Source organism: Lathyrus oleraceus, chromosome 4 (assembly GCF_024323335.1).
Source record: "Lathyrus oleraceus cultivar Zhongwan6 chromosome 4, CAAS_Psat_ZW6_1.0, whole genome shotgun sequence".
NCBI classification, from domain to species: Eukaryota; Viridiplantae; Streptophyta; class Magnoliopsida; order Fabales; family Fabaceae; genus Lathyrus; species Lathyrus oleraceus.
Genome location: NC_066582.1, coordinates 3,734,970 through 3,759,246, shown reverse-complemented (window position 1 = coordinate 3,759,246; position 24,277 = coordinate 3,734,970). Strand labels below are relative to the sequence as shown.

Genomic DNA, 24,277 nt, shown 5'->3' with positions numbered 1-24,277 from the left:
AAGGTGTAATTTGGCACTCATATGCTTGAGAAAGAAGATGAGGATTAGTGGCGCAACATTGTTCAGAGATTTGATGAGGATGGCATTGAAGTGACTTGGGCACTTTTCTGTGATGCTTTTCTGGAGAAGTATTTTCCAGAAGATGTTCGTGGAAATAAGGAAATTAAATTCCTTGAGTTGAAGCAAGGTAATGGTACCGTAGCTGAGTATGCTGCAAAGTTTGAGGAGTTAATCAAATTTTGTCCCCATTACAACACTACTAATGCTGAGAGATCTAAGTGTATTAAGTTTGTGAATGGCTTGAGACCTGATCAAGAAGGAAATGGGTTATCAACAGATTACAAGATTTTCTGAGTTGGTTAACAAGAGTAGGATCTATGATGAGGATAACCATGAGAGTGTTGCTCATTACAAATCCTTGCATGATAAGAAAGGAAAAGGGAAATTCCGATGGAATCCGTATGATGGTAAGAAGAAAGTTGGTGATGGAAAGAAGTCGTGTGGGGGAGGATCTTACACTCCTATCAAGTGCTCCAGATGTGGTGTTGAGGGACATCGTGCTCCCGAGTGTCCTAAGTGCGATGTGACTTGTTTCAAGTGTGGCAAGCAAGGTCACAAATCTTTTGATTGCAGAGTTGGTTCGAATGTGACTTGCTACAATTGTGGTGAGCAAGGGCACATTAGTACCAAGTGCAACAAGTCGAAGAAGGAGCAAGCCAAAGGGAAAGTGTTTGCATTGTCTGATGCTGATACTTTTGCTGAGGAAAGATTGATTCGAGGTACGTGCTTTATTAATAATATGCCTTTGATTACTATTATTGATACCGGTGCAATGTGTTCTTTTATTTCTTTGGATTGTGCTAAGAGATTGAATCTTGAATTATCTGTTATGCATGGAAGCATGGTTATTAATACTCCGGCTATGGGTTCAGTGACTACTTCATCTGTTTGTTTGAAATGTCCGTTGAATATTTGTGATATAGATTTTGAAGTTGATTTAATGTGTCTTCCATTGAGTCAACTTGATGTTATTTTGGGAATGGACTGGTTGAGGGCCAACCATATCTATATCAATTGTTTTGTGAAAGTTATTCTTTTTCTTGAGCCAGAGAAGGAAGGTGATTTATTCTTGTCTACTCAACAAGTGAATGAATCTGTGCGAGATGGCGCTGAAGTGTTTATGTTGGTGCCAAGTTTGAAGCTTAGTGAAAATGGAACAATGGGTGAATTTCTAGTTGTTCATGATTTTCCTGAAGTGTTTCCTGATGAGGTTAGTGATTTGTCGCCTGAACGTGAAGTTGAGTTCACGATTGATTTGATTCCTGGTACTAGTCCGATATCGATGGCTCTGTATTGGATGTCACCATCTGAGTTGAAAGAGTTGAAGAGTCAACTAGAGAATTTTCTTGATAATAGGTTTATTTGTCCGAGTGTGTCACCGTGGGGTGCACCTGTCTTGTTAGTTAAGAAGAAAGAAGGTACTATGAGGTTGTGTATGGATTACAAACAACTGAATAAGGTTACTATCAAGAATAAGTATCTGCTTCCGAGGATTGATGATTTGATGGATCAGTTGGTTGGTGCTTGTGTGTTTAGCAAGATTGATTTGAGGTTTGGGTATCATCAGATCCGTGTGAAAGCTGAAGATATTCAGAAGACTGCTTTTAGAACAAGGTATGGACACTATGCGTATTCGGTGATGCCTTTCGGTGTGAAGAATGCACCTGGTGTATTTATGGAGTACATGAATCATATTTTTCATAAATATCTCCATAGGTTTGTTGTTGTGTTTATCGATGATATTTTGATCTAATCGAAGAGTGAAGAGGATCATGCTGAGCATTTGAGGATTATTTTATTTGTATTTAAAGATAAGCAGTTGTTTGCTAAACTTTCGAAGTGCGAGTTTTGGTTGAAGGAAATGAGTTTCCTTGGCCATGTGATCTCTAGTGATGGTATTTCAGTTGATCCTTCTAAGATTGAGGTTATATCTCAATGGGAAGCGCCAAAATCTGTGTATGAGATTCGTAGTTTTCTTGGTTTGGCAAGTTATTATGGAAAGTTTATTGGAGGCTTTTCTAAGTTATCTTTGCCGTTAACACAGTTGACTAGGAAATGTCAAGCTTTCATTTGGACTGCACAGTGTGAAGCTAGTTTTCAAGAGCTGAAGAGGAGATTGACTATTGCTCCTGTTTTGATTTTACCGAATCCTTCAGAACCGTTTGTTGTGTCTTGTGATGCTTCTTTGATGGGTTTAGGAGGTGTGTTAATGTAGAATCAACAAGTTGTAGCTTATACTTCAAGGCAACTCAAAGTGCATGAGAGGAATCATCTGACTCATGATTTGGAATTAGCTGCTGCTGTGTTTGTTTTGAAGATTTGGAGACATTATTTATTTGGGTCGAGATTCGATATGTTTAGTGATCACAAGAGTTTGAAGTATTTGTTCGATCAGAAAGAGTTGAATATGAGGCAAAGGAGATGGTTGGAATTCTTTAAGGATTATGATTTTGGTTTGAATTACCATCCTGGAAAAGCGAATGTTGTAGCCGACACTTTGAGTAGGAAATCTTTGCATATGTCGGTTTTGATGGTGCGAGAATTGGTTTTGCTTGAAAAATTTCTAGATATGAGTTTGGTTTGTGAAGAGACTTCTTTTGGAGTGAAACTTGGTATGTTGAAGCTTACTAGTGGATTTTTTATGAGATTCGAGAAGGTCAGAAATCTGATTTGGTTTTGGTAGATCGATTGACGTTGATCAATCAAGGTAAATATGGTGATTTTCGTATTGATGAGAATGGTATCATGAGGTGTCATGATAGAGTTTGTGTTCCCGATGTTTCGGATTTGAGAAAGAGGATTCTTGATGAAGGATATCATAGTGGTTTGAGTATTCATCCTGGTGCTACTAAGATGTATCAAGATTTGAGGAAATTGTTTTGGTGGCCTGGTATGAAGAAAAAGATTGTGGAATTTGTGTATTCGTGTTTGATTTGTCAGAAATCGAAGATTGAGCATCAAAAGTCGTCTGGTTTGTTACAACCGTTATCTATTCCTGAATGGAAATGGGATAATATTTCTATGGATTTTGTTTCTGGTTTACCTAGGACTCAGAGTAATTGTGAAGCTATTTGGGTTATTGTGGACAGGTTGACGAAATCTGCTCACTTTATTCCGATTAGAATGGATTATCCGATGGAGAGGCTTGCAAAGCTGTATATTGAGAAAATTGTCAGTTTGCATGGTATTCCGTCTAGCATTGTGTCAGATAGGGATGTGAGGTTTAATTCAAGATTTTGGGAAGGTTTGCAATGTGCTTTGAGTACAAAGTTGTGTTTGAGTTCTGCTTATCATCCGCAGGCAGATGGTCAGACTGAGAGGACGATTCAGTCGCTTGAGGATCTTTTGAGAGGTTATGTTTTGGAACAGGGAGGTGCTTGGGATAGTTACTTGCCTTTGATTGAGTTTACCTACAACAATAATTTTCATTCAAGTATTGATATGGCTCCGTTTGAAGCTTTGTATGGTATAAGGTGTATGACGCCTTTGTGTTGGTACGAATCTGGAGAGAGTGTTGTGGTTGGACCTGAGATAGTTCAACAGACTACTGATAAGATTAAAATGATCAGAGAGAAGATGAAGGTTTCTCAAAGTCGTCAGAAGAGTTACCATAACAAGAGAAGGAAACCGCTTGAGAGTGAGGTAGATGATCATGTGTTTTTAAGAGTTACTCCGGTAACGGGTGTCGGTAGAGTATTGAAGTCGCGTAAGTTGACGTCGCGTTTTATTGGTCCGTATCAGATTTTTGAGAAAGTAGGTGATGTGGCTTATCGGATTACGTTGCCGCCGTCACTTGCTAATCTCCATTATGTGTTTCATGTGTCTCAATTGAGGAGATACATTGTGGATCCCTCGCATATTGTCCAATTAGATGATGTTAAGGTTAGAGATAATTTGACCGTGGAGACATTACCTATGCGGATAGAAGATAGAGAGGTGAAACAAATTCGTGGTAAAGAGATCGCTTTGGTGAAAGTCGTTTGGGGAGGACCGGCTGATGGAAATGTGACGTGGGAGCTTGAGAGTCAGATGAGGGATTCATATCCCGAGTTGTTTGTTTGAGGTAATTTTCAAGGACGAAAATATTTCAAGTGGGGGAGAGTGGTAACACCTCGATTTAATTTCCGTATTTATTTATTAGGTGTTTATTTTAATTAATCATTATTTGGTGTAATAATTAATTAAATATGTGTTATGGTGATTATTTGAATCATTTGAATATATGTGTTATTTGAATAATTGAATTTTATGAGTAGAAATAGCAATTGTCTAGTAATGAGCCTAATTAATTAGAATGGGTGGATAAGTGGGTTAAGCCCATTATGAGTTAAAAAGATAGTAAGGGTTTTAGAGATTATAGTTAGTTTTGTAAAACAAGATAAGAAGAGATAATAGAAGAGAAGAGAAGAGAAAGAGGAGAAGAGAAAACTAGAAGAAGAAGGACCTAGAGATTTCATCTATACTAAGGTAAGGGTGGGATTTCAAGTGGTTATAGGTAAACATAATGTATGTAATGTATGTGAGTTAGATATCATGAACTTAGGATTTGAGGATTTTGATTTTTGAGAAACCCTAACATGTGTTTATGTTTTAATCCATGAAATTGATGTTTATGTTATGCTATGATGTTTCTATATTGAATTCCATGAATGGGTATATGTATAGAACATGATTTGGTGTATAATTGCATGTTTGAGTTTCACTTGAAAATGATTCATTTGGGATTTTGGTGAAAATTAGTGGACCTTAAAATCTTATATATATATATATATATATATATATATATATATATATATATATATATATATATATATATATATATATATATATATATATATATATATATATATATATATATATATATATATATATATATATATATATATATATATATATATATATATATATATATATATATATATATATATATATATAAAAAAGTTGTATAACTATTTATTTCAGGAAAAATGATGGATTAATGTGGTTTTATGATGAAAATTCGTGTTGGACAACAGCATTTTCGCAACAACAGTTTTTCTAGTTTTTGACAGTATTTTCGCAACAACAAATTTTTTGGTTTTGACAGCATTTTCGCAACAACAAATTTTCTGGTTTTTGACATCATTTTGAAAAACTTGTAAATTCAATAACTTTTGAACCGTAACTCTGTTTGAGGTGCCGTTTGGACCGTTACAAACCTAAGAATATTATCTATAACATGATATTCATTTTGATAACAGTAGATTAATATTTTATCAAAATAATCCTAATGTGGATGTATGTTGTATGTGTGGTGAATGTGAATAACATGTTTTCTATTGTTTAGCATGTATTGGATGGTTTTAAATGGATTTTGTGAAGAAACATAATACTTGAAATTATGTATGTGATGATGTGAATTGGTGAATTTGATGAATAATATGAATTGGTTTGTTTGCTTTATGTTAATATGTTGTGATGAGATGATGAATGTTATTTGATGTATTGTTTGAGATTGAAGTAATGTTAGGTGTATGTTGTGCAAATGTTGGATGTGGTATGCTTATGTATGATTAAGGGATTGCGATCGTCTTAATTGCATGAGTCTTGTTGTTGTTGTTGCACACTTACACTAGCATGAGTCTATGAAAGAGACAATGTTGGGTAATCTCGCGTAGATTATTTGCGTGTCCCTAACCTAACGCCGAATGGGGTTTGAAAGCTTAAAGCCGAATCGAGCTTTAAAGGTGGTTATCTAGTCTATTTGAGAGACGCTCGGCAAGCCGAAAATGATAACAGATGAGATCCACATGCATATGGCATTGAGTCACACATTGAGTCACACGTGTCGTGTGAATTGTTGTTTGTGTGATTATGTGATATGATTATGTGGATATGATTTTGGTAGATATGCATATACGTGGATTTTAGGTGATCCATTTGATATGAATTGTTGATGTGTTGTTGATGTGATATGTGTGCATATTTGTGATATATGTGATGAAATGGTGACTTGTATACATTATGGAATCATGTGAAAGTTGTATACATATTTGGTGATGATTTGTAAATGATGATGAATGATAATATGTACATGAAATCGATATGTTGTAAAATATGACTTTTGTACATCGTTTAGTATTTATAAATGAATACTTGTGGATTGTTGAGCCATGTCGTATGATGGTAAACATGCGATTCTTTAATAAGATAATATGATGCATGTTTGTATGAAACGTGACGAATTCTAATAATATATGTATGTTTGTTATACATTTCATATTATTATGTTTTTCTATAATGATTTGAATTCTCACCATTATGTTGGAATGATGTTCTATCGCGACATCGCTCAGGTACCGGAGATAGTGGTGCTTCGCACAAGGATTAGATTCGAAGGCTAGTTCTTGTTGTGTTTTGACTAGGTAGTCTATAGTGCTCTCTGGTCATGTAACACTTGGGTTTATGGGATTATTTGTATTTGTTTTGGTGTTGAGATCTATTGTTGTGCCCTCTTTTATCTTGTTATTTGGATATGTTGATTTTGATGTTTAGTGGCCTTAGAGCCCAAAACGATATTTTGTGGTAGATGATTTATGGGAATCATCACTATTTATCATTTATGAAGAGAGATATTATTCAGCTGTGTGAGTTTGCATGTTGGTTATTTGGTTTTGATTTATAATCCGTGTTACCTGTATGCGACTATGGCATGTGTTGTTTATGGCAGAAGTAAATGTGATGCCCTCGTGTATGCATACTTTAATTTACTCTGATTATGCAATTATATGATGTATTTGAGTAGTAGTAGTTTGGGGGGTGTTACAATATTGACAAGTAATATTGCAATTGAACCAAACTGATATTGAGAAGTAATACTGCAATCAAACTCATATTTGTATCAAACTCATTTTGAAAACTCAGATATTGAATCAACTTGATATTGTACCAAACTCATATTGAATAAAACAGATATTGAATCAAACTCATTTTGAAAACTCAGATATTGAATCAAACTAATATTGTACCAAACTCATGTTGAATAAAATAGATATTGAATCAAACTCATTTTGAAAACTCAGATATTGAATCAAACTGATATTGTACCAAACTCATATTGAATCAAGTAGATATTGAGTCAAACTCATATTGAAACAAACTTATCCATTCATTCGTTAAAATCTTAAACTGATTCATTGGAACAACTGATACATTTGAACAATTACTTTAAATTAAATACAAGTACAACGACATATACATTGAAAGGTCAAACTGTAATGAAACAACTACAATATATTGAATATAATGGCAAACAACACCCATGACACTATTAATGCAACAAATAACCAATAGCTTTTGTTCCTTTCATGTTGCATATTCTTCTTGGTTTTTTCAAGCTTCTTTGAGCAAGATTCCTTGGCATACTCCTTCCCAAACTCCTTTGTGAATTTCTTGCCAAACTCTCCCAGGTGACCAATCATGTCTTCCCCTATATTGTAATCACCTGCTAAGCCATTGTCAACTGTCTTAAGTCACTCAATTTCATCAAGCTCATCATCCCAAATAAATAAATCATAGCTAGTCCCTGCTTGCATTTAAGAACCAAAGGAAACATTAATTTAGGGAATAACGAAAAAATAAGAAACATTGATACATGATTTTCATACATTTTTTCCAATTCCTGCATCTCCAAAATTTCCTCTTCCAATTTTCTAGCGTATTTGAGCCTTAAATCTTCATGACCTGATTGCAGCCACATCTAGACATTTGTCTTCCATTTGAAGTACCGATTGAGGACAATTTGCTATATGTCATTTGCAAGCCTTGATATGCGTGAACAACGAAGGTAGAGGATGAATTGGGTGAATTAGGGTTGTGAAGAGGATTAGTGTAGAAAATGAATTACATGAACTAGGGTCACATGACGTGTCAAAGATTTGGTACATGTGGGAATGAATTTTTAGATCGAATCAACACCCACTTACCACATCAGTTCCAAATAAGCTCCTCAAGTGAATTTGGTCACTAAATGGTTTAAGTCAAGGGAATCTTCACGTGGCACGGTTGTAATTTTTTAAAAAAATTTACAGGAAGAAAATCAGAAAACCCCTAAATGGCAGGGGTAAATACCTATTAACCCTTATTTTAACATTATTTTATAAAATTTTCACCATTTTGTATATTTTTCAAGTTTATGTTTTGAATCTCATATTTTTCTTCTAATATTTTTATTGTTATATTTTTGCATATCTCCAAAACCTTCTTTTTTATGATTCTTGATTCTGATATGCAATACGTTCGGCTAGAGATCTACTTTTTTTCTTCAAATCTATCTATTGAAATTTTGTAATATTTTTGTAGATCTACATATCCCTCTTTTTGCGATTCAATATTAATAATATATATATATATATATATATATATATATATATATATATATATATATATATATATGAGTTTAATTGAAATACACTGACAGTGTAAAAGAATTTTACACCGTCAGTTAATCATACACGTCGGATATTAAAAGAAGTTTGACTTTTATTTTAAAAATCTATAAAGTAATATAAACGGATGATGATGATGAGTCGACGGTGTAAAATTTTTTACACTGACAGTGTATAACAATTAATCTCTCTCTCTCTCTCTCTCTCTCTCTCTCTCTCTATATATATATATATATATATATATATATATATATATATATATATATATATATATATATATATATATATATATATATATATATATATATATATATATATATATATATATATATATATATATATATATATATATATATATATATATATATATATATATCTTATTTTTTTTATATCTCTATTTTTTCAGATTTAAAATAATATTTCTTTAACTTTTGTTACTGATTTTTGCAGATTTGAAGCTGCAAACAATCATTGATTACATATCTATTTTTTCCCTCTTTTTCTGGAATTTTTCTAGAGATTCGGGGATTTTTTTTTTAAATTTTCCATTTGTTCTCTCCATTTTTTTCATTTCTTCTCATAATCATCTACATCTCAACTTCTTATATATTGTTCTTCATATGTTATTGTTAATTTTTTTTTAAATTTCAAATAATTTTATTGACAAACATTGAACAATCTGAGTACAAAATAAGATTCTTGCATGTTTTTTCATTTTATTTTAACAATATTTTGTATATTTTTCTAGTTTAATATTTTTAATCTCAATTTTTTACTTCTAACTTTTTGTTGTTATATTTTTTGCATGTTTACATATTAGTCATTTTATGGTTCAATATTGATTATGATATATCCTTTTGGTATGTCTTTTTTTTGCAATTCGAGAATCAATTACGATCCATAACGCGCGAATCCCTGCGGATGCATGAATAAGTTATATCGACATATTAGTAAATCAAATATTGTAATAGAAATAATATATGTAATTTGAATATTTAAATAGAATTTGTTAATTAATATGTGAATATTTTAAGTTGGGCCTTAAGCAAATATGAGGAGAAGTGGCCCAACCCACTAAATCCAGGGTTTTGAAAGTGAACCTATAAATAGACTTGTCTAGTATTGTTTTGTGTTATTCTCTCCCCTCCTGCGATTAACCAAGCGATATCGCTAACTGCATATTCAATCCCAAAACCATGAAACGATCCATCGACGAATCCACGGCGCCAATTCCCAAACCCGTTTTCCTCACCAAAGCCCAGCGTGAACAGCAAGCACTTGAACGCCGCCACATTCAAGTCACCGGTCATCGCCGCAATCAGGAAGAACTTCTCCTTTCTACTAATAACCGTCCCTCCGATCCAAAACCCTCCGATTCCGATCGACGCGATCGTGATTCAGATCGTCGAGATAGAGATAGAGATAGAGATAGGGACAGTTACAGAGATAGAGAAAGGGATAGAGATAGAGATAGAGAACGTGATAGGGAAAGGGAACGGGAAAGGGATAGGGATAGAGATAACAGAGATCGGGAACGGCGAAACCGCGATAAGGAACGTGAAGAAGAGAGTAAGGCTCGTGAGCGTGCTCGATTAGAGAAGCTAGCGGAACGAGAGAAAGAGAAAGAGCTTGAATCGATTAAAGAACAATACCTAGGTTCGAAGAAACCTAAAAAGAGGGTTATTAAGCCTAGCGAGAAATTTCGATTTTCTTTTGATTGGGAAAATACTGAGGATACTTCGCGTGATATGAATTATCTTTACCAAAACCCTCACGAGGCTCAGCTTTTGTTTGGACGAGGGTTTCGTGCTGGGATGGATCGTCGTGAGCAGAAGAAGCTTGCGGCTAAGAATGAGAAGGAGATGCGGGATCAGATCAGGAAGAAGGATGGGATCGAGGAGAAGCCTGAGGAGGCTGATGCTCAGAGGCGGAAGGAGGAGGCTGCTGATATGTATGATACGTTTGATATGAGGGTTGATCGTCATTGGAGTGAGAAGAAGCTTGAAGAGATGACGGAGAGAGATTGGCGAATTTTCAGGGAGGATTATAATATATCATACAAAGGTTCTAAGATTCCTCGTCCTATGAGGAGTTGGGTTGAGAGCAAGTTGAGTCAAGAGCTTTTGAAGGCTGTGGAGAAAGCTGGTTACAAAACCCCTTCTCCAATTCAGATGGCTGCTATTCCCCTTGGTCTTCAGCAGCGTGATGTTATTGGTGTTGCTGAGACAGGTTCGGGGAAGACTGCTGCGTTTGTTCTTCCTATGTTGAGTTACATCACAAGGCTTCCTCCTATTAGTGAGGAGAATGAGGCTGAGGGTCCTTATGCTGTTGTCATGGCGCCAACTCGCGAGCTTGCTCAGCAGATTGAGGACGAGACTGTGAAATTTGCTCAGTATATGGGAATTAAAGTTGTTTCCATTGTTGGTGGTCAGTCCATTGAGGAGCAAGGGTTTAAGATAAGGCAGGGTTGTGAAATTGTGATTGCTACTCCTGGTCGTTTGATTGATTGCTTGGAGCGTCGTTATGCGGTTCTCAACCAGTGTAATTATGTTGTTCTTGATGAGGCTGATCGCATGATTGATATGGGGTTTGAGCCACAGGTCATGGGTGTGCTTGATGCCATGCCTTCTAGTAATTTGAAACCTGAGAATGAAGATGAAGAGCTCGATGAGAAAAGGATTTATAGGACCACTTATATGTTTAGTGCCACCATGCCTCCTGCTGTGGAGAGGCTTGCTAGGAAGTATTTGAGGAACCCTGTTGTGGTGACTATAGGCACTGCTGGAAAAACAACTGACTTGATTAGCCAGCATGTGATAATGATGAAGGAATCTGAGAAATTTTATAAGCTTCAGAGATTGTTGGATGAGCTTAATGATAAAACCGCAATTGTGTTTGTCAACACCAAGAAGAGCGCCGATTTTCTTGCTAAGAATTTGGATAAGGAAGGCTATCGTGTGACCACTTTGCACGGAGGGAAATCACAGGAACAGAGAGAGATCAGTCTTGAAGGATTTAGGACCAAGAGATATAACGTGCTTGTTGCAACCGATGTTGCTGGACGTGGTATTGACATACCTGATGTAGCTCATGTTATCAACTATGATATGCCTGGGAATATTGAAATGTACACCCATCGTATAGGACGTACTGGTCGTGCGGGAAAGACTGGTGTGGCTACAACATTCCTGACTCTCCAGGACACTGATGTTTTCTATGACCTTAAGCAGATGCTCATTCAGAGTAACAGTGCCGTTCCACCTGAATTGGCAAGGCATGAAGCTTCCAAATTCAAGCCAGGATCTATTCCTGACAGACCACCTAGGCGAAATGACACTGTTTTTGCCCATTAGAGAACTTTCTTTTGAGGTTTATTGCAGGTAATATAATATCAATGAACATTTTGCTAGTGATGCTTAGGAGCACAATATGCCTTTCTTGCGGTTATATGTAGGATCTTGTATAAAGTTCAACTATGGTACTCCTTTTGTCCTGAATTTATTCTCATTGCTTGTTTTATGACTGACTAGAATTGCCATACTGCTTGTTATGTTTCTCACAAGAATGAAGACAATCTTTTGATTGGTTCCATCATTTGGCGTTAATATTTGTCATCTTATACTTATGATGTTATGTTTGTCATCTTATACTTATGATGATATAATGCTTTGCTTTGTCTATTATGATTATGTTCATTGCTTTTTCTAGGCTGTATTAATAAACTATTTTATGAAAATTTGCTGATGTCAAATCAAAAGTTGAGTGATCTATGTGGTAACTCCTGTTTTAATGTTGCTTTAAGTTTTGGTTACTTTTAATTTATTTTTTTGATATGTAGACAAAGTTGTCTTAACCATTATAAACTCACGAGGGTTTGAACCCTGGTGTTGACGTCTATTCTATGTATCATGCTATTGTGTAGCTGATACTCGGGAAACCTGGCTCCTCCGAATCTAGTTTTTTCTGTCCTCTATCAAGCTATTGTTTAGCTGGTAGGTGATCTCGGTTCCTCTATCTGTAGTTTTTCTGTTCTTTGCTTGATTTTATTTTCCATTGTTAAAAAAACCAAATAGTTTTAAGTAAGGAAGAAATGTGTTGTCTGCTTTCTTCTTTTTATATTCAAAAACTTGTCTTCTTTCTGTTGAAATAATATTTAGCCTAAGCTAAAATGAGTATTTGTCATGACTATAAATTAAAACAAAAAGAAACATATTTTTCTATAAAGCTTCTCAAAAATATATAATCCTGATAATATTATGGTGCATTCTTCTTTTTTTACAAAAATAGAAGTTAGCTAAATAATATTTTTGAATATGCACCAACAGGATAAAAGAATTAAAATAATTCTCAATACTGATAATATTATTGATGATATTTATAGAGATGTTTAGGTGCTAATATGATAGTGTTTGGGGGATATTTTAGGTTTTGTCGTTTCTGCTTGTGCGCATTCCTTGAACACAGGCAGCATATTGTCTCCGCTGAGGTATGTTTTGCATGTTTTTTTCTTCATTTGTTTATTTATTTTAAAAATAATGATTTATTAGCTTTTTAATTGGTTTTTTCATTTCCTTGTTTCTTGATGAGGAGTTGGGATACTTTTGTTTTATCTTTTGCTTATGAAATGCAAGAGCAATGGTAAACTCCAATTAACATAGCTATTTGGGATAAAGTAGTTCTGTTGGGATTGTATGTTGAAATTTTTTCACTTTCATGGATTCTACAAACGGGCACAAATGTTTCTCATTATATTAAAATATAAATATTTTTTGGTCTCTTGTTTAGATATGAATGTGAGTGCTTTCACGTTTAAATATGCAGTGTATATTGCTGTCAATTTGTGGGCAAATGTAAAATTTCTAAATATTAACATGAGTGGAAGCACTTCTGGGAAAAAGGCGTGTGTCTTTGTGATTATATTATTATCAATGTGTCGTGTTTGTGGAGGAGTCCTAAATATAATCAATATATGAGATATTTGGATTTATATTGATAATTTGCTAATTTTCGCGTTGTGTCATATATTGGGGATCAGTCCTAAGACAAAGACACAATGATCAAATTTAAATTTGCGACTATTCACATCTCATATGTAATTTTTACTTCCAATTTATGAAGCACGCACAGTGAGAAAGTGTTCAGCTTCTCTTGTATTCAAAATCTAGAAATTTGGGTTTATAACTTCACTTTTTCTAAATTTAGTTTTATTAAATTTAATAGGGTATCACTTTAAAATCTGTCATACCACAACTTTTGGCTTCTAAAATATTGATTGGGACTAAAATTGTAACGAATGTGATATTTCATAGACTTAAAAAGTTTGATTTTTAAATGAAAGTCTATTTTTGGGAATTTCTTATCCCCATCGTATAAAAATTCAAAAGATATATCTTATGTAACATACAACTAGTTTATACGCCCTAACTTTTTTTTAGTTTTTGTTTTGAAAATATATTTTTGAAGTTATTTTGGAAATGTATTTTTAAATTAAATTTAATTATAAAATTAAGGTGTGATATGTATGTTTTTATGAATTCTGATAGAATTTTTTATTTTTCATGAGATGTCCTAATGAATTGTAGGGTGTATTAAGAAATCTCTATATTATAAAATTAGTGTTAAAATAACGGGTCAAAGATTAGGTCGAGTTTTTTTTAATGTTATAATGATATCAAAAATTAACTTTAAGTTACTTATTTTGAGTAATTAGTCTAGGAAAATAACATTACATGTTAAACTTGCTAATGTTTGAATCATTCTATGAAATCGAATTGTAATAGCAAAATAATGCAGAAAAACATTTTTATAAAAATATATCATGAGAATATTAAAATCTACAATTCAGACTAAATTATCAACAAAACAAAAGTAAACAAATGAATGAGTTCACAAATCTCTTTGAGCTCTCTCAGTCATAGTTATCTTGTCTCTTAAATATGATTTCAGCAACAAATTTTGGAAAAGACAGTGAGTGCTTCGAGAAAAGATTGGGCGATCAAACTAGATGACGCACTATGGGCGTACTGAACCGCCTTCATAACCCCAATCGGCATGTCTCTGTATCAACTGATTTATGGTAAGGCTTGTCATCTCCCTCTGGAATTAGAGCAGAAAGCCTTTTGGGCATCCAAGTTCTTGAATTGTGATCTTGCAAAAGTCGGTGAATCCCGAATTCTTCAACTTTACGAGTTAGAAGAATTTCGTAATCAGGCCTATGAGAATGCGAAGATGTACAAGGAGCAAACACGGAAGTGGCATGATTAGAGAATCATCAAAAAAGATTTCCGGGAAGGACAACTGGTGTTGTTGTTTAATTCGAGGCTCAAGTTGTTTCCTGGCAAATTGAAATCAAGATGGTCCAGGCCATTTGTTGTGCATAAGATATCTCCCCACGAAGCGATAGAAATCAAGAATCAAACAAATGGAGATATATTCAAGGTGAATGGCCAGCGGTTAAAGCCCTATTACATAGGCCAAGAGTCTGGATTGATTAACCATGTGCGCCTCACCTAATGAGGTGGACGACCGTCGAGCCATGCGACGTTAAACGAAGCGCTTCGTGGGAGGCAACCCACGCGTTTGATTGCTAACTTATTTCACTTTTCTTTTTCTTTGTGTGTGTTAAAATTTTGTTGTAGGTGAGGAGGAGAACTAGAAGGGTAAAGTCACAAACACCTCTAAATGGAAGGACACCATACAAATGCAGCAAAATAACAAAATAAAATTCAAAAGTTGAGGGAAACATACCATTTACACGGGCACCCGTGTGTAGGAACACGGTCCGTGTTGATTGCCATGAACAGAAAGTGGGCGTGTGCAAGAGAAAAAAACAGTTCATTAACACGGGCACCCGTGTGGAGGCACACGGCCCGTGTTGTTGGCCCTGAACCAAAGAGGAAAAGAACAAAAAAACAGTTCATTAACACGGCCACCCGTGTGGATACACACGGCCCGTGTTGTTTCATACGGGTTGGATTTTGATTTTTTTTTTTGGAATTTTGTTGTTTTTAATGGTGGGACCCATTTTGCTTTTATCTCACCTCCACCAGTTATTCTCCACTATTTTGAGTTTTCAAGTCTCTCACTCTCTCTTCTTCCATTGTTAACCTAGCCTCCACCACCTAAAGCTTCACTTTTCACCACTATCCACTCCATAAAACCTCATCTCCCTTTCACAAAAACTATTCTACTCTCCGTCTTCTACGTAGTGACAGTGACCGTTTTCACTAATTTGTTAGTTGGGTTTTGAGAATTTTTTGCAGGTACCCATTATGCCCCCGAAGAGAGCAAGCAAAGGAAAGGTTGTGGCCACATCTTCCAGGCCAAAGCAACGTGCGAGACGCACTCCAAATGCACATGGCATCTTGTTTGAGGAACCAGATCACCATGATAGGTATGTGATACTTGCTTAACGTAAACTCATTCCTACACGATATACGTGTGATGCTACTCTTGATGAGTTAGGATTAAAGGAAGAAGTGCATCGCATGTTTCACAACATCGGTATGTTAGAATTTATGCAATTTGAAGCACCAACGTTTGCACGCATCACACTTGAATTTTTTAGCACGATTGAGTTTAAGATGAGACGCAGGTGGACCGGTTCCGAAATGGAATTTTATGGTCAGTTGACTTTCCGATTGTTCGATGAGGATCATGAGTTATCTGTGGAGGAACTTGGGGGTATTCTAAGACTCCCAGTATCTGGACCCGGAGCACCTCCAGACACTTTTTCAGCGGTTGATTTCGGGAGGGCTATTACAGGTAAAAATGGTTACAACCCGAGTTCGGGCAAGGCTTCTGGGATTCATAACCCTTGTTTCAGGTATGCACAAAAGGGGTTAGCTTACACCTTGTTTGGACGGGGTGATAACACCGGGGTGGCCGCAAAGAGAGAGTTGTTTTTCCTACACTACATGGCCAACAATGAGAGAGTCAACGTAACCGCTTTTACTGCCAATCATTTGAAGCAAGTTGGCCATGCAAGTACAGGTGATATTTCTGTGGGTGACATGATCACTCAGATTGTGGACCACTTTGGTTATGGTCAGCTCTTGTTGGAAGAAGCAGCAGTGGCAGGTAAGACAAAGATCAACATGAACACTCTTGTAAATCAACAAATGATTTCAATCATGCCGAATTATTACTCTCTGGTGATTCATAATGTGGAAGTGCTTGCATTACCAGCACCTGGTTCCATTAGTATTGCAAATGTTGCTAACTGGCTGTATACAGCTTCAGCCTCATCTGCAGGGGACAATGTTCAATATGACCAGGATTTTTCAGGTGATGAGATGAAGGAAGATGATAGACCAGAAGAGCAATTAGTGCCACCCCACAAGATTCAAACCTACATGGTGAAGGGTCCTCTTCTATGTCTCAGGACCAGTGAGGTTGGATCCAAACTGAGATGAGTATCCTCCGCACCGAGCAAACCAGACAAGGTGTGGAATTATCCAGACAGGGTGTGGAATTGTTCCGACAAGGGACGATCATGGATGACATGCAAGCTATGATGCAACGTCTGATGTTGCATTTCCCGCACGATCCTCCGTCTCCTCCACAACAGTAGTCACTGTAAGTCCCCTTTGTATTTGGATTTAAACATTGAGGTCAATGTTTAGTTCAGGTGTGAGGGGTTTGTCCTTTCATGTTTTATTTCGTTTTCAACTTGTTTATGTTTTTGGTTTTTGTTTTTGCTTCTGTTGTCGTAGTAGTTGTGTTTTTGTTGTTTACCTGTGTGTACAGAGTGATGAGAAATTGTTGGACGAATCCGGGATCGATTATAGTGGATGAAAGACACCCCTCATACTTGTTCTGATAAGGTACCCCAGAAGTTGATGCAACCATGAGAAAGTAAAAGTCGGACACAATTTGGTGACACTGGACCAAGAGAGCGGTATGGTAGAACCGAATCGAAAAAGAACCACATGACACTAGGAGGCTTCAGAGCTTGTAAGTTTAACCAACATGGTGAGAATACAAAGGCCATTGAAATTCTGGTGTAGTCAGAATTCAGATGTTCTACTCCAAGTCATGACATCTGATCCAACATTGTCACTAATACAGCAAGACAGTTATACAATTTAAACCCTGTACTAATATACACAGGTACACAGATGTCACGACATCTGCTTCTATGTCACCCTAGAATGGAGGAACACCTAGTTATGTGCATCTGGTAGAAAGACTCAGTAGAGATCAACCATAGCTCTAACTTCTGTTATTTTCCTACACAGTTATCAACAAGATGTCTCAATAGTGATTTGAACATCACCTGTTACATTATTCCAGTTGGCTGGCCTTGTACTTGTATTTCCTAAAATAAAGGTTGAACAAGTTAATCTAATTTCCACTTATTAGGGTGCTAACAAATAGGCTATTTGTTAGGTTCATTACATGTAGTTCAGTTGTTAGTTTCCTGGATTTTAGCCTGAGAAAATTACTGAAACAGAAAAACTAATCATCCTACAATTCAGCACATGCTGTCAAGACTGAATGTTACAACATTCAGTTTGACAACCAGAACATAAACCTCATGCTTTCATGCGTATGTTTGAATTTTTCAATGGCGTAATGCTCCATGAAAATGGAAATGCTACGCGATTTGGGAGAATGCAATGCAATATGATTCTACATGCAGGGATGCGAAATGCTGGGTAGAATGCCAAACTAAGGCAATGGGATCTGCTAGGGAAATGATCACCATCCTTTGGGCTCTAGCAAGGCTGCTGGAGATGCACAGCGCAAAGAAATATGTGGGGAAATGACCCGCCACACGGTGTTCTAGCAATGATGAAATGCCGAGATTCTGACTGGGGAGAGAACGACACTGAAAACCTGCTGTTGGGGAAAGCGATAGTGGTTCTGGCAACCACGATCTGCGAGAGATGACTCAGCAGGGGAAGCAAACACTGATACGATACCGAGGTTCTGCTTCAAGGAAAGAAACCATGGATCTGGCATTGGGATTATCGATCTGGCTTCGAACTCTAAGGAGCAGCCACTTCTGCTGGGAAGATACAGTCTGGCACTGTCAACTCCGCTGGGGATATATAGTCTGACACTGTCAACTCTACTAGGGAGTGTATGTCCTGAAAAAAACGCTTGGGGAAGTACAGTGGTGAGAACCTGCTGGGGATTGAAGAATCCAACACTCTGATCAGCTCTGCAGGGATAAGACACCGGATTCGTCTGTTGGCGACTTCACTGGGGAAGATATTCACGATCATCTGCAGGGAATTTTAAGGAAATGCCCCGAGGGTATTTGTTCTGAATAGACGATCCAAAGCACTTAAAATTTACAGCAATTTTAAATGTTTATTAAGCATGTACCTGTAAAGCCCTTATGTGTCATGATGCAGTGTTTATCAAAAATTCGGACGTCATTTTTGCAAACAAAACAGTAAAATGAAAATGAAAACAGAGATATACTGAATAACATGATTTTATTGATTGAATGGCCTCTGAATAGGCATTTACATCAGGAAGCAATCCCTGGAAAGAGGTAATCGCACAAAAGATAAAAAACAGAAATTAATCTAATGGCAATGTGAAATGGATTTCTATTGGGTTCCAATTCTGCTATGACTTGCCCGTCTTCAAGATCCTCTAGATGATCAGCCTTCTGAAAAGGTGATTGGACTGTTTCCTACCCTTCGAAAATTTCCAGTCATCGACATGAGATGAGATTCAGAACTAACTCAGAACGCAGTCATTCGCTTAATCCCTAACTTTTGCCTGGATCGTCCTTTTCGGGTTTTCAATCCACCGGGATACCCATTTTTACCTAAGTTGCCTTTTCAGGTTTTCAACTTACCGGGTGTACGATCTTTTCATTTTTAATCCCTAATTTTTGCCCGAACCTTTTCATTTTCTTGGTTCGTCGGGATGCCCATTTTTGCCTGGACTATTCTTTTTACTGTCCAGCGGGTCAATTTTATGCGAAGTATTTTTTAACTGCGTCTGAGTTCACAGGGGAAGTGAAGCTTTCACCATCCATAGTTGCAAGCATTAAGGCCCACCATCAAAAACCTTGGTGACAATATACGGTCCATCATAGTTAGGAGTCCACTTGCCCCTATGATCGGTCTGAGGAGGAAGGATCCTTTTCAACACTAAATCTCCGACTTGGAAACAACGAGGACGCACTTTTTGATCAAAGGCTCTCTTAATCCGACGCTGATACAACTGCCCATGACAAATGGCTGCCATTCGCTTCTCTTCGATAAGACTCAACTCATTGAACCTTGTCCGAATCCATTCGGCTTCGTCTAACTTGACATCCAACAGGACTCTTAGAGAAGGAATCTCCACTTCAACAGGTAGGACTGCTTCCATACCATACACCAGGGAGTAAGGGGTTGCCCCAATCGACGTACGTACTGAAGTACGGTACCCATGCAAGGCGAAGGGTAGCATCTCATGCCAATCTCTGTACGTGACGACCATCTTCTGCACAATCTTCTTTATGTTCTTATTTGCCGTCTCAACAGCGTCGTTCCTCCTGGCTTGGTATGTGTTGTTAATGATGAATGTCAAAACATTCTGATTGACATTTAAACAGAAGGCTATGTATCAGGTCTGTTATTATCTTGATAAGCAGACTGAAATACAAGCTGAGTTATGGCAGACAAGATTATAACATGCAGAAGGTAAACAAACACAGGAAATTGTTAACCCAGTTCGGTGCAACATCACCTACTCTGGGGGCATACCAAGCCAGGAAGAAGATCCACTATCAGCAGTATTAATTCAGAGTTAAACTCGCCCGTTTACAACTCTTCACTTAATCCCTACCCAATGCAATCTATACCTAGGAACTCCTAGATAGAAACCTCCAGTTTCCATTCCTATCACTACAAATACAATTTAATGTTAAACAACTTGAACTTGCTTCACAGCTTCATTCAAGAACACATAACTCTTACCTACAGGCTTTGAGTTACAAATACTCTCAACTTTGAACACTGAGAAACACATGGTAACCTTCCCACAAGTTGGGAGGTTTACCTCACACACACCCCTAATTTTTCATTCTAAGAGGCTTACAAAAACTAGGTTTCGATATGCTATTTATAACCTAATCACCCAACTGGATTTGGGCCTTCAGAAATCGCAGCAAACTTCTCCTTTGCTGTTACAACATCAGCAGAAACTTTCTGCTACAAATAAGGTCTTCAATCTTTTAGTTCCTTAAATCTTTCCATATATATCTCCTTATTTAGAGCCTATATATTCTGATTGAGTCTTTAAGACCTCCACATGGGAGTTAGGATATTCACCAGATATCCTCACTAATCCCAGAATATATACTGAATTAATTAATTCAGTTTTCTACACATGTGCGATGTCACAGACATGATGTCGTGACATCGTACATGACATGTTGGTCCAGATGTTGAACTTCTTCAACCCAACATATTAAAACAACAGAGATGATTACATTATTTGTTTTACAAAATTAATGCCAATCCTAAGGTATTAACACAAACACTAAAGATCAACATGAGAATTCAGTCAGGTATGACTCTATCACTCTGATTTTGCGTATGTTCTTTTGACACTTCACAACATGACAACACACACTGAGGCAAGTTGTTTGTTTAGCCCAGAGCCTTTCTAGCCATCCCTATTTGTATGTTTACCCTTCGTGAACCCCCTTGAGCCTTAGCCATTTTGTTCGTAATAAACCCCATGTTAACCATTGATCATTCATTTCTTCCATTAATCGGCATGATTGTTGTGGGTTACAAAATGTGCAAAAAGCTAAGTTTGGGGTGGTAATCTTGAAAGAAAGGGCAAGTGCATAATAAGAGATCTAAAAGTAATACAAAATGAAGAGACATGTGTCTGTCCAAAAAGAAAAAAAAAGAGAAAAATGCACTTGCCGAGACTTAAGACTCTAACACCTATAAAATGCTCACAAAGAATTGAGTTGAAAAGAGTCAAAAGTAAATAAACCCCCAAAGTTATGAGTTATACATAAGAAGAAAAAAAAAGAGAAAATCAAACAACATGAATGCCGAGTTCAAAACCATTTGTTATCCATTTATGTGTTTATCCCACCGTACCCAAGCCCCGTTACAACCGAAAAGACCTCATAAAGTGTGTGGAATCTATTGTTGTAGTGAAATTAGAATGTATTCAAATTTAAGAGTTTGGTATTGCATGTTGTGCTGTGAGTGTAAACACCCTAACCATGAGAGATGTTGTGAGTGTGTGAAAAAGCTTGCAGGACGAGGCTTCTGATGTGAAAATGTGGCGAACAGTCTGAGTCGGAAAAACCGGAAACTTGATTTGAAAGGAAGAACACAAGTTGTGAAGGACAAGGTTGCATTATGGAGAATGAATTCGTAGGTGACCTTTGTTTGGACTCAATACATCACTTGAGGACAAGCAATTAGACAAGTTTGGGGTTGTGATCGGTCACCATTTCCATTGAATTCCCACCTTTGATCCGACATATTTTCATCACTTTGGTAAGATTTGTGGTTGTTTATAGTTGTTTTATAGTCATTTATCATGTTTTGTTAGTTTATTATCGCATTTCATTTTGTTACATGTTTGTGTCAAAAAGTCTCTTTTATGCTTCGATTTGGTAGTGTTATTGTTACAGGTTGTTGCACAGGTTTAAAAGGACTAATAGTTGATTGTTGGATGCTCAGAGAGGCAAAAATATGAAGATACAGCAGGTCAACACGGCCCCCCGTGTGCATCAACACGGCCCGTGTTGTTTGTCAGGAAAAGAGAGCTCAGAGAGGTAAAACAGAGGGTTAACACAGGCACCCGTGTGAATCCACACGGCCCGTGTTGATGCCTCTGTAGCTTGCTCTGAAAATACAAATGTTGAACAGCACACACGGGCACCCGTGTGAATCCACACGGCCCGTGTTGATGGGCGCGACTGAGAAACTTTATTTTTCGTCGTGTGGATCTATTCTGCTCATTAAGGGTATTTTGGACTTTTTGCTGGGAGAAAATCCATCTGAAGCTATTAGAAGACTTGGGAGAAAAAGAGGACACTTTTTGACATACGAAAGAAAACATTGCACTGAAGAAGATAGCTACTACGGAGGATTCGAAGACGGCGAGCTTCAAGGGCATCAACCATTGAAGATCAAAATCTCCTAATTCTTTGTAATGTTTAATTTTCACACTATGATTTCTTTGAATACTATGAGAGGCTAAACCCCCAATGTTAGGGGGGTGGTCCTGATTTGATCGTATATTATGAATTCGAACAAATGATTTCCTTATTACCATGTTACGTATTTCAATTCAATTGTGTGATGTTATTATGCTTTTGTATCGGACAAATACAATTAGATCTACGACTATCAATAACAGGATTGTGATTGTTACGGTTTTCACACAATTGGGTTTGTAATTGCATCACCTAGGACTAGGAACTTTTGTAAATCACCATAAACCTTGATATTGTTTATGATTAAAACCAATGATTAATTGAATGGACATTTGAGTAAGAATTGGTAGTTTAATAGTTTCTTCTTTAAGGACTTAAAGAAGAACATTCTGAGGTTAGCTGATTGAATGTTTCATGTGTATTAAGGAAATCTTGACTGAATTCATAACTGGTTAAATCAACCACTCACCCTAGCATGTTTCATCTTAAGCAATTATTTTTACTATCTTTTTGTGTTTATTGATATAAATTCCCAAAACCAACCAAACCATTGTCTTTTTGTTCAAATAGAATCAGAAGTAAAATAAGTATTTCCTACGCAATCCCTGAGATCGATACTTGGAAATAAAACTCCTTATTACTACATCGGGAAAAAAATAGTACACTTGCTATCTTATAGACTAATTTAAATTTTCTTGATGAATAATAAATCAAGAGTACCATAATTGTTTATTCAATTTTATAGTATAATAGAAACACAATTTGGGATAGGTGTTAAAAGATTATATTATATTAATAGTAAAGAATTAATTTTTCCAGTTTTATCAGTATACAGAGCATCATCTATGAATTAACACGTGTCGACATCTTACGATAAAATAGTGTTGCATAACGAAAAAAATTGTAACTTACCTGAACTTATATTGGGTTGAAGTAGTTTTGGATGATGTTTATCTAATTAATCGAATGTCTCTTCGAAAATCATATTGGGTTGAAGTAGTTTTCGATGATGTTTATCTAATTAATCGAATGTTATCTCGTATTATAGATATGTTAATCTTGTTCAGTTTATGATCTCACGTGTCTCGAATCTTGAGTATTTGGTTGTGTTGCTTTTGTCTGTGTCCATAAGCAACACCAAACTAAGTTGGATTCACGTGTCCTTAGACGTGTCTTTGCGAGTTATCCTCCTAACAAAAGAGAATGCAAATGTTATCATCCTATCAGTCGTAAGTATTTTGTTTCTTAAGATGTTACCTTTCATAAAAATGCGTATTAACTCGTCCTCAACCTCAAGGGGAGAACATGAATGACTCAGACTTTGATTTTGAGTTTCTGATCCTTACCTATAACTTCCCTAAAACACTCATACTTTTGAGCTTGAGTTGTATTATATTATGAGTGAACCTACTCCTGCTCATCTTCCTCGATCAACAACTAGTGTCATTTTCATTTCTTCATTGTCTTTTATTTTGTAGGAACCAACACTTTCAACACCAATTATAGTGTATTAGAAAAAAGTAAATCTGATATGCTCTAAAAAACTTCAATCGCCTGAACTGGAGGTAAGTATTGAAAATGATTCTCACATCGGTGATTATCAAACTTATGATAATATCCTAATGATTTACCCATTGTTTGAGAA

General features: G+C 36.3%; 3 protein-coding genes across 6 annotated transcripts; all 3 read left to right on the top strand.

The window, feature by feature from the left end:
* The first annotated feature begins 322 nt into the window (after positions 1-322).
* Positions 323-2,275, top strand: LOC127135066 (uncharacterized). Its single transcript, XM_051061883.1, has 3 exons — positions 323-779; positions 984-1,445; positions 1,872-2,275. The coding sequence occupies exons 1-3, from the start codon at positions 323-325 to the stop codon at positions 2,273-2,275; spliced, it is 1,323 nt and encodes a 440-aa protein (XP_050917840.1).
* Positions 2,276-3,081: 806 nt separating this feature from the next.
* On the top strand, positions 3,082-4,122 carry LOC127135065 (uncharacterized). The gene is made up of 2 exons (XM_051061881.1): positions 3,082-3,304; positions 3,518-4,122. Exons 1-2 carry the CDS (start codon positions 3,082-3,084, stop codon positions 4,120-4,122), a joined length of 828 nt encoding a protein of 275 aa, XP_050917838.1.
* Positions 4,123-9,610: 5,488 nt separating this feature from the next.
* LOC127138275 (DEAD-box ATP-dependent RNA helicase 21) lies at positions 9,611-22,770 on the top strand. 4 transcript variants are annotated; one of them, XR_007808746.1, is made up of 3 exons: positions 9,611-11,866; positions 12,912-12,972; positions 14,433-22,770. XR_007808746.1 is itself a non-coding variant. In XM_051064686.1 (2 exons), exon 1 carries the CDS (start codon positions 9,683-9,685, stop codon positions 11,837-11,839), a length of 2,157 nt encoding a protein of 718 aa, XP_050920643.1. In that variant the 5' UTR covers positions 9,611-9,682; the 3' UTR covers positions 11,840-11,866; positions 12,912-13,270. The 4 variants fall into 4 exon arrangements, 1 of the variants encoding a protein (XP_050920643.1); XR_007808747.1 differs by lacking the exon at positions 14,433-22,770 and adding an exon at positions 13,308-13,475; XR_007808745.1 differs by lacking the exon at positions 14,433-22,770 and adding an exon at positions 12,325-12,478 and having other exon boundaries at positions 12,912-13,270.
* The last annotated feature ends 1,507 nt before the right edge of the window (positions 22,771-24,277 follow it).